This window comes from Bubalus kerabau, chromosome 4 (assembly GCF_029407905.1).
Source record: "Bubalus kerabau isolate K-KA32 ecotype Philippines breed swamp buffalo chromosome 4, PCC_UOA_SB_1v2, whole genome shotgun sequence".
In the NCBI taxonomy this organism is placed as follows: domain Eukaryota; kingdom Metazoa; phylum Chordata; class Mammalia; order Artiodactyla; family Bovidae; genus Bubalus; species Bubalus kerabau.
This window is the reverse complement of record NC_073627.1, coordinates 107800170-107815035: the sequence shown is the minus strand read 5'-3', so window position 1 is coordinate 107815035 and position 14866 is coordinate 107800170. Positions and strand designations below refer to the sequence as shown.

Here is a 14866-nt window from a genome sequence, read left to right as displayed (position 1 = left end):
ATGTTGAATTAGGGCTCGCACTCTTGCGCAACACGTCACCAGTCGGAAACTGGGGGTTTGCTTCTGTGATTTATTTCAATATTGTGCTGGTAAAAGGTTTGGAAGGGAATTCTTTGTGGGGTAGTACTTGAGCATTGTGTAGCAAGTTTTGTGTGTGTGTCACTAGCCCCTAGCCCTGAGTAGTGTCAGTGAAGCCAGTTGAATAAATAATTTTTTTTTTAAAGAGGAGAACAATTTTAAATTTTCCATGAATAATTTTACTTTCAGGCTGGAGTAATCTTACTCCACTCTCTTAAGTGCGAGAAGCACTGGAAAATATTTAGTGAATTGATTTCCATTAGAAAAAGACCCTTAGAAATCCCTGAACATAAAGCACTGCATATGGATGTGTTTGGGGTCTTTGGGGAGGAGGGAAAATGTTTTGTAGTTCTCTGCATTCCTGCATAAAACCTTAATTTAAGGGGAATAATGGTCAGTACTTTGTGTGTTTCCTTGTGATTCCAAACCTTAAATTTAATAAGAATCTGCACGTATTAGCAATTGTAATAAAAATGGTCTCCCTGGTTCTTTTTGCAGTTTAATTTGTTTTCGCTTCTTAGCTACTCCCAGATTTAGAGATTGAGAAGTCCAGATATCACAAGCTTATGCTTTGTTCCATTCTTGCAAAATTAAGGGAGGGGTAAGAGGAGAAATATCCTTTCACAACTTCCCCCCTCTCCATTTATCCCCCAGAAAAGAAAAACAATGAAAAATTGTACAGCATGAAACTGAAAGTGAAGTGTCACAGTTGTTTGGGATTTTCTTTAAAGAGAATAATATATTGTATTAAAATACTTGAACTTGAGAACATGCACATTGCTTTAACTTACATGCATTTAATGAAATAATTCTTTTATCCAAAAAAAAAAAAAAAAATCATCTTAGACTGCTCCAAAACCACGCAGCCTATTTTCTTAAAGCACTAAAATAAGCTTTAAAATACAAAAAAAAGCATACCTGGTTTTTTTTTTTATAAATTTGAATATTAATTTGTTTTCTTATTGGCTTAATTGTTCAAATGTGAGTAAGAATGAGAAACCACCTGAGCTAAAAATCTCTAATTCTGCTGCCTGGAATAATCAGGGGGAAAAAAAAATATGATAAGTAGTTGTCAATATTAAAACAGGCTGAAGGAGGAAGGCTTCGGGCCTTGTAGTAGGTAGAATGAAACAGCAGATTTGAGTCTCCACAATCCTTTCAGTATTAAATTTTCAGTAAAATAAAATTACTTGTATATGAAAACATAGCCTTTCCCCAGCTCTCTTTTTTTTCCTGATCAGCTGATGAAGAGACTAGCAGCTCGCTGCTTTGCTGGCTTGTTAATTTTATCCCCACTAACTGTGATTTCCGATAGCCGGCCTGCTGATAGTGGTAAGGTAAATATCCTTTTTCGTTGCCGTCTTGAAGATTCAGTAGAACTACATCCCAGGCATGTGTAGGTGTGTAACACATCAAAAGCCGGTGTTCTCCGTATTTCTGTGTGTAACTGGGTGCTTGAGGAGAGCAATACCATTAACTGTTGACAGCCTTGCATGCTGTATTTATTATTAGCATGTTCAGCCTCCAAGATTTGCGGGACAAATTTCCTTTTCTTAATCTTCGCTTTAGCTGCAGTGTGTTTAGCTGTATAGTGGGTGTCCTGCTTTTAGTCAAATGAATATTAATGAAATAACGTGGAGCTTTTTTTTTTTCTTCCTTCTTTTTTCTTTTTCCTCATAACTCATCAGACCTTGCCTCCTTCATAGTGGTTATCTGCACACTGTAGGATCGTGATGGAAATTGTCTTTTGATTATTAAGGCCTGGGCTCAGGCTGTCCCTTTAGGATTCTGTCTGTGTGCATGTTGCTTCTCTGGGTTTGCACATTGGAAGATGCATAGAAAGCCTATTTTTTTCTTTCTGAAATCCCACTGGCATTTTTAACATGCCAGGTTGTTTTGTGTTCTGCACCAGGTTTTCTTCACAAAACCTTTCTTTTTCAGAAGGCATTGTACATAAGTGAAAGAAATTATGTCTGAGCTGTAATCACTCTTTATATTGATTGTTATACTCACATGATCATAAATATTAGCCATGTTTGGTGCTGTGGAGAAATGAAGGTAATTGCCTTATGATTAGAGCTCTTTTCAGCTACGAGAAAGGATTGATTAGCATTTGCATACTGGAGGCAATATTGAGAGGCAGGAGGAACAAATAACAACATCAGTTATTTTGTGTGAGAAACCAATCTTGATAGGCAATTTAAAGGTCTTTTTAAAAATTTTCTTTTCCATGGTCAAATTTTCTCTTATCTATTGCTGTTTTTTTCTTTGCAGTTTTTCCTTTCCCTTTATTTTCCTTAAGTTTTGAGATTAACCAGGAGGGGGAAAAAAAGTTTAAACTTCTGGGTCTGTCACATGGATCTCTGAGCCCATTATGAACAGGCTTCTTCTTATACCTGGTTGTTTTTATAGCTATTTTATTATCTCCCTGCACCTAGTGCTGCTGGCTCTGGTTTAAAGCAAGCGTTTGCAGGTAATTGGAAAAAAGTGTTTTTTGTTTGTGAGTGTGTGTGTTCTTTATCGGATGATTTAAGTGCGTTTACCCAGGAATGTGGCTTTGTACTTCCCGTTTCCTTGTTTACTAATTGCTATGTTAGAAGAAAATCTGGATGGAATTTTGACTTACGTTGTGAATCATGAATAAATTGATGTAAAACCTCAAAGAAGAGAAGGTCAAAGCTTATATGAATGTAAGGATGCAATCTTAGGGGAATTTTTTCCTCATTCGCCCCTTGTTTCAGTTTACCTTTGACTCTCTGCAGAAATAAGACAGTAAAGGTCTTTTTCCTACATCGAGCTGAAATGTCATTTGGTTTTAGTTATCTTCAAACACTTAAATGTATAAATCTCTTCGTATTTGTCACATTCTTTGCTATTAGTGTTTCGGGCCTTCACATATTTTGATCAGGAAATAAGACTTGGGTTAAAGATACATTTATCCAATATGGTGGTTTTCTATTTTTCTTCTTACTTCACTGATTACTGTTAATTTCTACTTTGTTTGTTTCATTTTGTTCTCATTATCTAATTTTTTTTTCTTTTTAGTATTCTCTTGTCTTGAATTTTTCTCCTTCATTTCCAATTAACAGGCCATTGAAGACGGCAATTTGGAAGAAATGGAAGAGGAAGTCCGGCTTAAGAAGCGAAAAAGACGAAGAAACGTGGATAAAGATCCTGCAAAAGAAGATGTGGAGAAGGCCAAGAAGAGGAGAGGTCGCCCTCCAGCTGAGAAGCTGTCACCAAATCCCCCTAAACTGACGAAGCAGATGAATGCTATCATTGACACGGTGATAAACTACAAAGACAGGTGAGCGCTCAGTCCCTCACCTCTGTCGTCTTCACCGAGACCACACATGCAGTGATCCATCAGGGTGCACCCTGGGTTCTAGGGCCCTTTCTACCTCCTGGTTTATGGTTTTTGCTCCAGAGGTATCAGTAAACTTGGATGCAATTTAGAGAGGCTACACTTGATATTTTGCATGATGTTTTACCAGGTATTATGTAAGATATTTGGAAATAGGAGTTTAGATGACAAAATTAAAAAACAAAACAAAACCCTAAGGGATTTCCAAAATACCATCATTTATATGGAAGGATTGGAAAGAGAGTGAAATTATTCCTTTGGCTTGAATTGTTAGAGGGGGAAAAAAAGTCTTCGCATATTTAAGGTGAATATTCACGTTAAGACTTTGTTTTAAACCAAATCGATGCTTCCATCAAAATACCGGTTCTTCTTTCCTTCCAAGGTATTTTGATGGAAGCATCGGTTTGGTTTAAAACAAAGTCTTAACGTGAATATTCACCTTAAATATGCGAAGACTTTTTTTCCCCCTCTAACAACTCAAGCCAAAGGTATAATTTCACTCTCTTTCCAATCCTTCCATATACATTTCTGAGCACTTGTTCAAGCCATCTCCTTCTTCCTAATAACCCTACCTAAAGAGGATGGTTTTTCAGCAACTTTATCTCTTTTTCATGGAACTTTTGGATGTGAACTTTGAGAAATCTGTACCAGACACTATCTCCAGGCCATTTTCAAACAGTAAACAATTATTTGAAAACCAAAGTAAAGATGTTTTGAGGTGTCAGGCAGCTGTATGTAGTTGATAAATTAGGCTACATTTTGGTTAGTTGATTTGGTTTCTATTCAGTAATCATGTGATGCAGTTTTAATAGGAAGATCACATCTCATTTCAGTTGAAAAAACTGATGAGAAAAACACATTTTATGTCTCTTGGTTTCATAGTGGCATGAATCAATTTTTAGTTACCAGAAACCTTTGATATTAACTCTGCTGCTCTGTATACCTGGAATTGTTTACCACAAATAACTTAAGTTGTGCTTTTAGTCCTTCACTGTAACTTTAGCACATGTTTTTGTAAGAGGAAGAAAACCTCATCATAAAGATTAAGTAGAACAAGCAAGAAATTTTCAGCCATAGGGTTTTATTAATAGCTCCTTACAGAAAATATAAGGACTTCTCAGAAAACAGTGAAAGGGGAATAGGAGCAACTGTGTGTGAAGAGAGTCTGAATTTCTCGGTCCTCTTTACCTCCTAGGTGTCTCGGGTTCCCTCCTGCTTACTGTTCTCACTATTTTCTTTTCTTTTTTCTTTTCTTTTTTTTTTTAAGTCATTTCCTTTGAGAATTCTAAAGTGGCCACAAAGGGCGGCCCCATTACATCACGTCTGGATAAGATGTTCATTGACATGGGGGAGTGACAGTAATCTAGGAAAGGAAGTTTGGCCACGAGATCATTCTTTGCCCAGGTGAACATGCAGACTTGTAACCCAAGCATCAGTCGTGCTCTCTGTCAAGTCTCTGTCCCTTCTTGGCTATACTGGTAGGTTGGCTGGAGGCAGAAATCGTTTCCAGGAAGTCAGTTTGGACACTTACACCTTATTTATTAGCTCCTGGCATAGAGAGAAATAAGTAGAGGGTGTCACTCTGCATATACCTCTAACTTTTTGCCTTTGTCTCTGGAGAGAGACACGTCTGTGGCTTTGACCAGGTGTGCCTTGATGTTTAACAGGCATTGTGTTCATGACCTGCTGAGTGAGCCTAGGTCTGCCGGAACACTGAGAAGAGCCAAGGAAGTCCTTGGAGGTTTAGAAAGTCCTTTATTCCAGGTGATGTCTATCTCTTCCTTTAACGGCATAAAAGAGGTCACCACCCGGTGAACCACATGCTACCAACAGATTGTTTTGTTTCATATTTCTTTTGTTTTCTTTCTTTTTTAAAGCAAGCACATAAATCTAGCGAGAATTCCTATAAAGCGTCAGGGTTCCCCCAGCCCACCAGCATCACCACCTTTTTTTAAACACCTGAAAGTCTGGCAGCAGCACTGTCCCTAGGCTCCTCTAAGGTACCCGTCGGAGCAGAGAATTGGCCGTTGCCCCCGCTCCCCCGTGGGCTGTCCGTCTCTGGATGGCCACCGTCCCCACCGGCTGCTATCATCCCTCCAGTGTGGAGTGTCAGTTGTCATTTATCATTGTATTTTTCATTCCTGGTTCATTTCACTCCTTTAGATCACCTGCCAGCTCCGTAACCTTTTGGGTTTGTGATTTGCTGATGCACAGGGCCATAGGCTGACAACTTTTCCAAAAACCACCCCCAAATACAGAGTCATATGAAGGTCTCTCCCTTAAACCTCAGCTAAGCATAGCACAGTAGTTTAAGCTCTGGTCTTGGCTTAACTACCTGCATTCCAATCCGAACTCTACCATTTACTGCCTGTGGGGCAGCTGGGCAACTGACTTAACCTCCCTGACCCTCAGTTTCCTCGTCCACAAAATGGAATGATTACAGTACCTGCCTCTAGAGGTGTTAGGAGGATTTGATGAGTTAATATAGCTCTTTGAACAGTTTAATTATTAATAATCAGCCTTTCAGACTATTTATAGCAAATCAGGTGGGTGAGCGGAGCTCTGAGCACCATAAAGAAAATGTCCTTGCTCATACGGTTTTCATACTGTTATTTCCAAAACCAGGAACATGCAGTTTCCCTGGGACTGATGATGGAGCATGCCTTTGGTTGTACTACAGAGCGAGGATATTTAAATATTTCAGCATGCAGGCATTGAATCATTTGTTTTTTTCCTCTTTCATTGGTTTTATTTATTTTACTTTTCCTTAAAGTACTTATTCTATTAGCACCCACATTTAGGTATGTTCTGGGAAGTACATTCTGCATGTTTCATATGCATTTCGTGTTAGTCATCCTCTAGAAAAAAGGCTTACTCTATGTTTTTTATGTCTCTTACCAAATTTGGCGCTCAAGTAGGAGTCACTCAAATTAGGAGCGCCTTTAATTAGATACATCATATTTTTGGTTTTAGAAAATGCTGCCGAGAAATGTACTTCTCCATGTGTTGAGATTTTTGCACCAGTAAAGTCAGTGACTAATATAGTAATTCAACCTACCTGTGAAAGAAATACCACCTGGACCAACCTCCTTCCCATCACCTCAGTCAAATGTTAGGGCTCTGACAGTCCTGGAGATTAATAGAATATTAAATAAGAACGGGCATCTATATTTAACTAATATATAAGAATTAATTAGCTCTTAGGAGACAGTCTTCTTTTTTTTCCCCCCAAAGTTCTTGCATGATTTCGGGACAGATGTAGCTTTATATTTTTAAAAAGAACAAGGATAATTTAAGTATCTACTTATTGCTTTTGTTTTCAGTGCCAGACCTAATTTTTTTATAGAGGTACTTTTCAAAAATGTGACACCCCGCCCCCCTAGAAAAAAGCCAATAATCCTATGTGACACAAATATGAAATCTTTCTGCAGTCGTCTCTACTAGAGGTAGCACTGGTCTATTATTGCCATTCTCATCATTTTATATCTCCAGTAGAAAACTTGATACGAGGTAGTGTTGGAAGGCTTTGTTTTGATTTATTAAGCATGCTTACATAGAAAGCTTTTAAAATTGTACTCTCAGTTAATATGATATGTAACCTAAGGGTCTTTACTTCTTGGAAAAGGGACTTATCCCAGTCTACATCTGTACCCTCTAAAATCGCCCCTGTGAAGAGATGGAGAATAAGATGGTGAAGAATGGGGTCTGGGGGAGCTATTCCCAGTCTAGAGGCATGGCTTATAGTTCCTGAGATAAGGAGGGAGTTTCCCAGAGGGGATTCTTAGTATTGAAGGGGTTTTGGCTCTGTCTGGTCCAGTTTCCCAGCTGTGTCTCCCTGTGTCACCCCCAGCAGACTATCACCTAACTTCGTGTGGACACGCCCAGCCTCAGCTCACTGTGTCAGGAAGCCATTCATGACACCAAAGGACAGCCCTAAACACGACAGGCATTTCCTATATTAAGACAAACTCAGCCCTCTGACTTCTAGCTATTTGTTCTGCTTGGAACTTCAGTCAGTCTTCTCATTCTGAGAAATAGCCTTTAAAATATGCATAAACATATCAGCCTCAAGCCATTCTCCTTCAAGTTGAAACGCCTCACTTTGCAGTCTGAGTGAAGCCTGGACTTGGGCCACCCTCATCCCCCTCCTTAGACACAGTTTGCTTCCTTAGTGTCCCATTAAAAACATGGCACCCGGAACTCCAGAAGGACTCCCTTGGCGGCTACTTGCAGGATGCTCGGTAGCCTTCTTTTTCTGGACACCAAAATTCTGTTACCATCACTCAGGAATGTGTTAACTTTCTCCACCAACCTTGACTCAGAGTTAACTCCCATTGAAAACATGGCTTGCTGAAAAACTCACTCCCCTGCAGCACATACACACATTTCTTTTCTCACATGAATGCTGCCAAGGTTAGCCTTCAGCTAAACCTTTGACTTTTGTTTTTATCCTGTATCTACTTATTCTTATTCCTATCTAGTTTCATCTTACTGATTTTTGTCCCATCATTCTAGTCCATTGATGTAACACTGAGTTTTATGCCCTCTTTTAAAAAAAGACACGTTGACTTGTTTTCCCAAGTTGTTGCTGTCATCCAGAGGTTTGCTATAAGCTATTGCCGAGAAACTTCTAGAGGGCAAAGGACATGTCCTCTATAACATGCCCCTGAAAAGTCACTTAAGGTTGATGTGCATTTATTAATCAGTAATCTTTAAAGTTGCTGGACCATCTGTGAACTTTACATGGCCATGCTGCATTGTCACCTACACTCATCTCTCCTTTCTCAAGGTTATCAAAAAAAGTTAAACCCAAGATATACTGTGTTTCTGGCCTCCCCAATCCATCAACCTAGAAACCCTGCTGAAAGAATAAAGTGAGGTTAGCTTGCCATGGCTTTCTCTCAGAGACCCCCTACCAGTACTTAATGATGTTATTTATCTTCTCTAAATAGCCCTGTGGCATCTGAATAATTTCTACGAAATTTTGACCCGAGGTCCACATCAAGCACAGCCCTGTCGAATTTCCCTTCTCCTTTTGAAAGCGGGATATTTGCTTATCTCTAGTCTCCTGATTCTGTTTCTATTCTCTGTGATTTCTTAAACATCATTAGCAGAAGCAATCTACTTACTCTTTCAGGATGTAATTAGTTTGCAACTGGACACTTGAACTCATTTGAAGTGGCTTGATAGGCTCTATCGACTCTCCTATCAGTAGCTTTTGTCCGACATTTCTTATGCCTTGCTTTTCAAATCTGAGCATTGCTCACATTCCTGAAGAATCTGGAAACAGGGCATGAGGAGGTTATCGGCACCTCCTCCTCCTCTAGCAGCTGTTTGAAGACTGGCAGGAGCATTCCTTGAGGAGGCGCCCTGCTGTCTCCAGAGGGTCTGGACTTCAGGTGCAGCCCTGCAAATGGACTTGGGAAGCAGCAGGGAGGTGGGAGACACCTGCCTAACCCTGGCACCCAGCGGGGTATCCGGGGGGTGGCCGAAGGGCTCTTTTCTCCTTGATGCTCTTCAGGCTCTTCTCTCTTCCCCAAGGCTAGTCTGTCTTCTTCTTGACCCTCATTTTAATAAACCCTGATGATATCTTTAGGATTGGTGGAAAGCTTCAGCATGTTCTGAATCTTAGCTCTCCCCACATTGTAGAAAATCATTTATTGATTCTGGAAATATTAATTGCATCCCCCCCCACCTCCTTTCCAGTCTTGAGTGCCAGAGGGTTAAAAAACTCACAGTACTTGCTTCCACTAGCTTGCCCTGCGGTGGGGGAGATGGTTCTGATCAGGCAAGCGGCCAGGGGATTTCTGCGAAGTAGGGGTCATGTGAGCCCCTTATATAAGACTATGATAACATTATCTGGTATTTATGGTCCCTTTGGGGGCTTCCCAGGTGGTTCAGTGGTAAAGAATCTGCCTGCAATGCGGGAGACATGGGTTCATTTGCTAGGTCGGGAAGATCCCCTGGAGGAGGAAATGGCAACCCACTGCAATATCCTTGCCTGGAAAATTCCATGGAGAAAGGAGTCTGGAGGGCTACAATCCATGGGGTAGCAAAGAGTTGGACATCACTGAGTGACTGAGCAGGCACACACATGATTCCTTTTAGGGGAAAAAATACACATCATTATCGCTACATTTACCTGGGACAAGAGAGCCAGCATTTTTACCCTGGTACATTATAGTACCTTTTCAAGGACTTGGGAAACCGCAAACCCAAGGACCAAGAGTACTTGTTTAATTCCTGTACACAGACTCCTTTTTGCAAATGGAGAGTCTATTGTAGCATTGCCCTAATTTTGAGTGAGGCTGGGCTAGTTTTAAAGGGCCACATATAGTCAACCCACACTCCAGAAGGGATAGACTCTTCCTTTAAAAAGTTGCCTTTTCTTCTTTCAATATTTTCTTTTCAGAGTGCTCTACCTGGAGTGCATTTAGGTATTTACGATGTCAAAGGCTTTTCCCTCAGGTATCATCCTGAGGCTTCCATCCAAGATGGACTAATCACACCAGTGTTCATACTGTCTTTTAAGATACATTTGTAGGAACATACATTTTTCCCCTGGAGGAGGAAATGGCAATCTACTCCAGTATTCTTGCCTGGGAAATGCCATGGACAAAGGAGCCTGGCGGGCTACAGTCCATGGGGTTGCAAAGAGTTGGACACAGACTGAGCACAGTGTACATTTTTAAAGCCAAATTCATACCATTATTTAATAAGGTTTTTTGTTTTGCTTGTACTTTTTTCCCAGTCAGGTTGCTGACCCACATAGGTCTGTCCTTCCACACTCTTTAACAGAATCATTTGAAATTATTCTGTTGGAATCTCCTCTGTTCAGAGCTTCCCTTCCCCAATGAGCTGTCATCTCGGTCAGTCCCAGGTCCAGGAACCATGCCTACCCTTCTCCAGGGTATCTGCAGCATGTCTTGTGATGTGTCTACCGTGCTATATGTCATTCCCAGGATGTTCTTCACTCTTACATATTCTGACACCACACAGTCTATTTCAGCTTCTGTATCCCCTTGGTTAAGACCATCACCAACCCAAGATCCCAAATGTGTCATGAAAAGAGCACTCCCAATGCTGTGCCTTATTCCCAACATCCCCTTACGTACAGAGTTTCCTCAGCATTTCTCCCAGGCCCTTCGCTGCTTCTGTGTCTTCACCCTCTGTCTGCAGCAGGCCCTCACCGTCATCACTGGCCGTGTGTGGATGGCCTGCCTTCTCTCAGAGACATGGCATCCCTGTTGTCAGATGGTTACTTAAGAACTCGCAGTAGCTCCTCATCACGTCACCGATGGTGACTAAACTTCTTACCGTGGGAAAGACAGTCTTCCATGATCTGGCCCTAGGACCTTCTTGACTTCATTTTCCACCATGCAGCTTTCCCTTGTATGTCACACATTCCAGCTGACTGACTCTGCTTTTCCAGCATGGTCTTGTACTTTGGCTCCTCTCTCCCGGGTTTATCTCTGCCTTGCCTCCCGCTCTCCTGGGGCAGAGTGGGCAGTGTCCCTGAGGACGGACGTGTACGTGGCTGTACATGGGCTCTGTATGCCAAAGGCACCATCTATGCCTAGAGAAAGACCTAGAGGGGATGGGCGGTTTTCCCAGCTGTGTCACACCTCTCAGCTACTTCTCTGAAAAAAGTGAAAGTGTTAGTCACTCAGTCATGTCTGACTCTTTGCAATCCCATGGACTGTAGCCCACCAGGCTCCTCTGTCCAGGGAATTCTCCAGGCAAGAATACTGGAGTGGGTAGCCATTCCCTTTCTCCAGAGAATCTTCCTGACCCAGGGATCGAACCTGGGTCTCCTGCATTGCAGGCAGATTCTTTGCCATCTGAGCCACCAGGGAAGCCTACTTCTCTGCCACCACACAAAGGGACACCAGAAGGGCAGTTTCAAAATCCTCAACTGAAGAGGCTTTCCCTAGAGGCCAGAGCCCTCTCTTGTGTGGTGGTTGTCATTTCCAGTTGAAGATGAGCTGGAGATTAACTCTGTGATCTGACTACCGAGATGGTGCTCAGAAACCGAGTTAGGGTTCAGGGCCCCCTCTGGGTGCTGACCGCTGTAGCAAAGTACAGCATCCTGTCTCATGGGCGCAACAACTGTCTGAGGTAAGTACTCACCCCATTTTACAAATGAGGAGCTAGACTCGGGTAGGCTAAAGCTGCCTTCCTAAGACCACCCCCACACCCACCAAGCAGTCGCTACCTGTCTCCCACTGCTTCTAGCACAACTGATGGGAATGTGTAGAGGGAGATGGCAGAGTAGCAGGCATTGACTTGTTTGGAAGAGGCAGGAAAAGTCCCCAGTCATCTTGCCAGCGATCCCCTGAGGTGGGCAAGGCAGGTAGGTGATTATACTGAGGCGTGAAGTGTGACATGAACTGCCAGAGGTCGCCAGCCTAGGAGGAAGCAGCCGGGCTGGGATGAGGACCCAGGTCTTCTGACTCAAGTGTTCTTTCTACTCTACCACAGGTGTAACGTGGAGAAGGTGCCCAGTAATTCTCAGTTGGAAATAGAAGGAAACAGGTCAGGATCTGTCTTGTATTCCTGTGTCTCTATATACAGGTATCCCTTGGCCCACCACCCGGCCTTCGAAGCAGATCCCTCCAGTGGCCTCCTGATCATCCCTGCTTGTAGTGGGCGATGGAGGCACAGATGTTGCGGCTTTTGTTCGTGCTGTTTTCATTTGGGCGTGTCCATCCTGTAAATGCGCTTCTTACAAAGGCATCAGGAGCCGCGCCACCAGCGGGACCCTCCCACCGGACATGGGTTTCTGTCGCTTCCCCTCCTCTTTAAGCGCGGCTTCCGCCTTCCATCCCGCGGGCCTCTTAGCTCTGTGCTGTCTCGGTTCGAAGCTTAATGGAAAGCGCCGGGTGCTGTGCGCGCGTGCTCCCCCCGCTGTCCGACCCCGTGTGGTCACCTGTGTGGAGAGTCTGTCACCAGCTTGGGTTCAGGGCGCGACTTCCAGGCTTACCCGTCGCCTATGGTCTAAGCAGCCTGTTTAACCTTCCTGTGCCTCTGCTTCTGTCGGGTGGAGAGCAGAAATGCTTTTTTCTCTTGGAGACTTTGTGAGAATGAGATGATGTCGGTTGGGAGAGAGGGGTGTGCAGCCATTACAAAGGGTGAGGAGTCGTTATTAGTATAGTGAAAATAACATCTTTCCCCCTTTTGGTCAGCCTGTACTTAAAATATATATATATATATATATATATATATATATATATATCCCGATACAGTATTTTGCCATCATGTTCCACTTTGTCAGTTGCCTCAATAATGTCCCTTATGGCGCTTTTTCCCCCAGTTTGGGGCCATAAGGAAAAAGAATCCAAGCGGCATTGCAGAACAGATACTGTCCCCAGCTGTGGCACTCCGTTTGTATAGGCAGGTTAAATATCAGGGTGATTCATACCCCCTATATCTGTATGGAGATGAAGCTGTTGGACGAGATTGTCATTTTTTTGGTATTTCTTAGTTAACAGTGGAAGCCAGACACACAAACCATACTGGGTACTAAGAGGTGTCAAGAATGGTGTTCTGGTTTTGCCACTATGAGAAAGAACTCGTTCTGGGTTGAAATTTCAGAACTGAAACAAGAAACCCTAGACTTCTGGGGGCTTGATATGAACCAACACGGCACACGTTTCCACCATCAGGATGTAGAAAGGAAGCTTTAGGGTCTAAAAGGCATAATGCAGGCTCCATGCCTGGTGCAGTGCACAGGAACAGGCAGAAGCTCCTCCACCCCACTGCCCCGCTTCCATCGATACAGTCATGTGACCATGAAAAGTGGATTAATAACTTTAAAGGGTATTAAGGGCCCCCAGGGTCATGCCTAGGCTTTCTGAGGAAACAACATGACCATATATAGTTAGGACCCAGATAAATCTTTTGAAGATACATTTAAACTGCAGCTTCCAGAGGCATAGAAGGGGGTGACGTTTGCTTCCTCGGGACTCTTCCAAGTCTGTCTGGCCCCTTACTGTCACGTATGCTGCTTCTCCCCAGAAGCCCGAGTTTAAGACATGTTGTTCAGAGCTTGCATTATGATTAATTTTTAAAAATTCTTTAAAAAAAATCCCTCCATGTGTTCAAAAGCACTGAGCATTTTCTACATGTCAGTCTCTGTGTAAGTATTGAGAATGGGGCGGGGGAGGGATGAGTAAAATGAAATGCTTTAAAGCATAGTTGGAAAGAGTTATATAAGGGAACAACACAGGTCTATCGTCTGAATCAAGTGTACATGCCAGGTGAGAGGGTAGGCATGGTGGAAGCCAAGTCAGTCGGTGGCTTGTGGAGGGAGTGTAAATCTCCCCAAAGTAGCTAGGGGTGGGGTGGGGGAAGCAAGGTGGGGGGAGCGAGGTGAGGAGGCCCATGTATGTGTAGGCAGCCAGGGAAGAGGTAAAGAAAAGCGGAACCCCTTCTAGAGACCATACACCTCTCAGTGTGAGCAGGTGCAAGGGAAGAGGGACATAGCACTGGACAGGGCGACAGGTGTGGGAGCAAGAGAACGAGTACTCAGAGGTGTGGTTCACAGGACTTTGGGGCAGCCCAGATGTGAGGTGGAGGAGAACTTTATAAACTCCTGGTTCTCTGTCCTGAGTGGTAAGTGGATCTGGTGAAATTTGCATTTATAGAAATAGGGCTGAAAAAGAAGGTGGCCTGTGGTACCCAGCCCCACATACTCCATCCTAGGAAATCTAAACTCTCTCCATGGCTATTAACAGCCCTTAATGTTGTGATTATGTTGTTAGCATTGACTAGCCCTTAAGAACCAGCCAAGAAGCTCTTTTAGACAATATTTATTTTTAGCAACATTGGCACCAGACATTCAGTATTTCTTTAAATGAGGGAGAGAAGCTGTGACCAGACCTCAGGCTCAAGCAGGACCCTTTTCATTTAATTAGATTACAGAGAAATTGCCATGAAATACAAGCATAACCAAGTGGAGACGCTCAGAGAATTGTAGTTCTAGGTGAAGAACCTTTCTTCCCTTACTCAGTTTGGGTACTGTGGGCTCACAGACAGGGCTGGCAGTCTGTCTTGTATTTTCCCCTGGAAGAGGGCATGGCAACCCACGCCAGTATTCTTGCCTGGAGAATCCCATAGACAGAGGAGCCTGGCAGGCTACAGTCCATGGGTCCATGGGGTCACAAAGAATTGGACACAACTGAGCAACTGAGCACTCGTGTACTAGCAGCACGAGTGAGGAAATCAGAGCCTCAGGTGATGTTCCCGGCAGTGCTTTTTCTCAAGAGTATGGTCCTCACTAGAGATTCTAGTCCTGGGGCTTCTTGGAGAATTCCCAGTGTGGTTAAAGCCCCTGAGGTGTTTTGCTACAAAGTAGCCAGTTGAACTTCCTTTAACTCAGCATTTCCCTAACTCATTTAACCAGCGAAGCCCTCTGTCCTGGGA

General features: G+C 43.1%; 1 protein-coding gene across 9 annotated transcripts in view; it reads left to right on the top strand.

The window, feature by feature from the left end:
* Positions 1–14866, top strand: part of SMARCA2 (SWI/SNF related, matrix associated, actin dependent regulator of chromatin, subfamily a, member 2) — a 180861-nt gene that overhangs the window by 147565 nt on the left and 18430 nt on the right. For 7 of the 9 annotated variants that reach the window (XM_055578207.1, XM_055578211.1, XM_055578206.1 and 4 more), the window contains exons 28-29: positions 3168–3385; positions 11924–11977. In XM_055578207.1, coding sequence (XP_055434182.1) covers positions 3168–3385; positions 11924–11977 — 272 coding nt within the window. Of the gene's footprint in view, positions 1–1161; positions 1416–3167; positions 3386–11923; positions 11978–14866 lie in introns of those variants that run through there. The other 2 variants (XM_055578214.1, XM_055578212.1) reach the window with 2 other exon arrangements.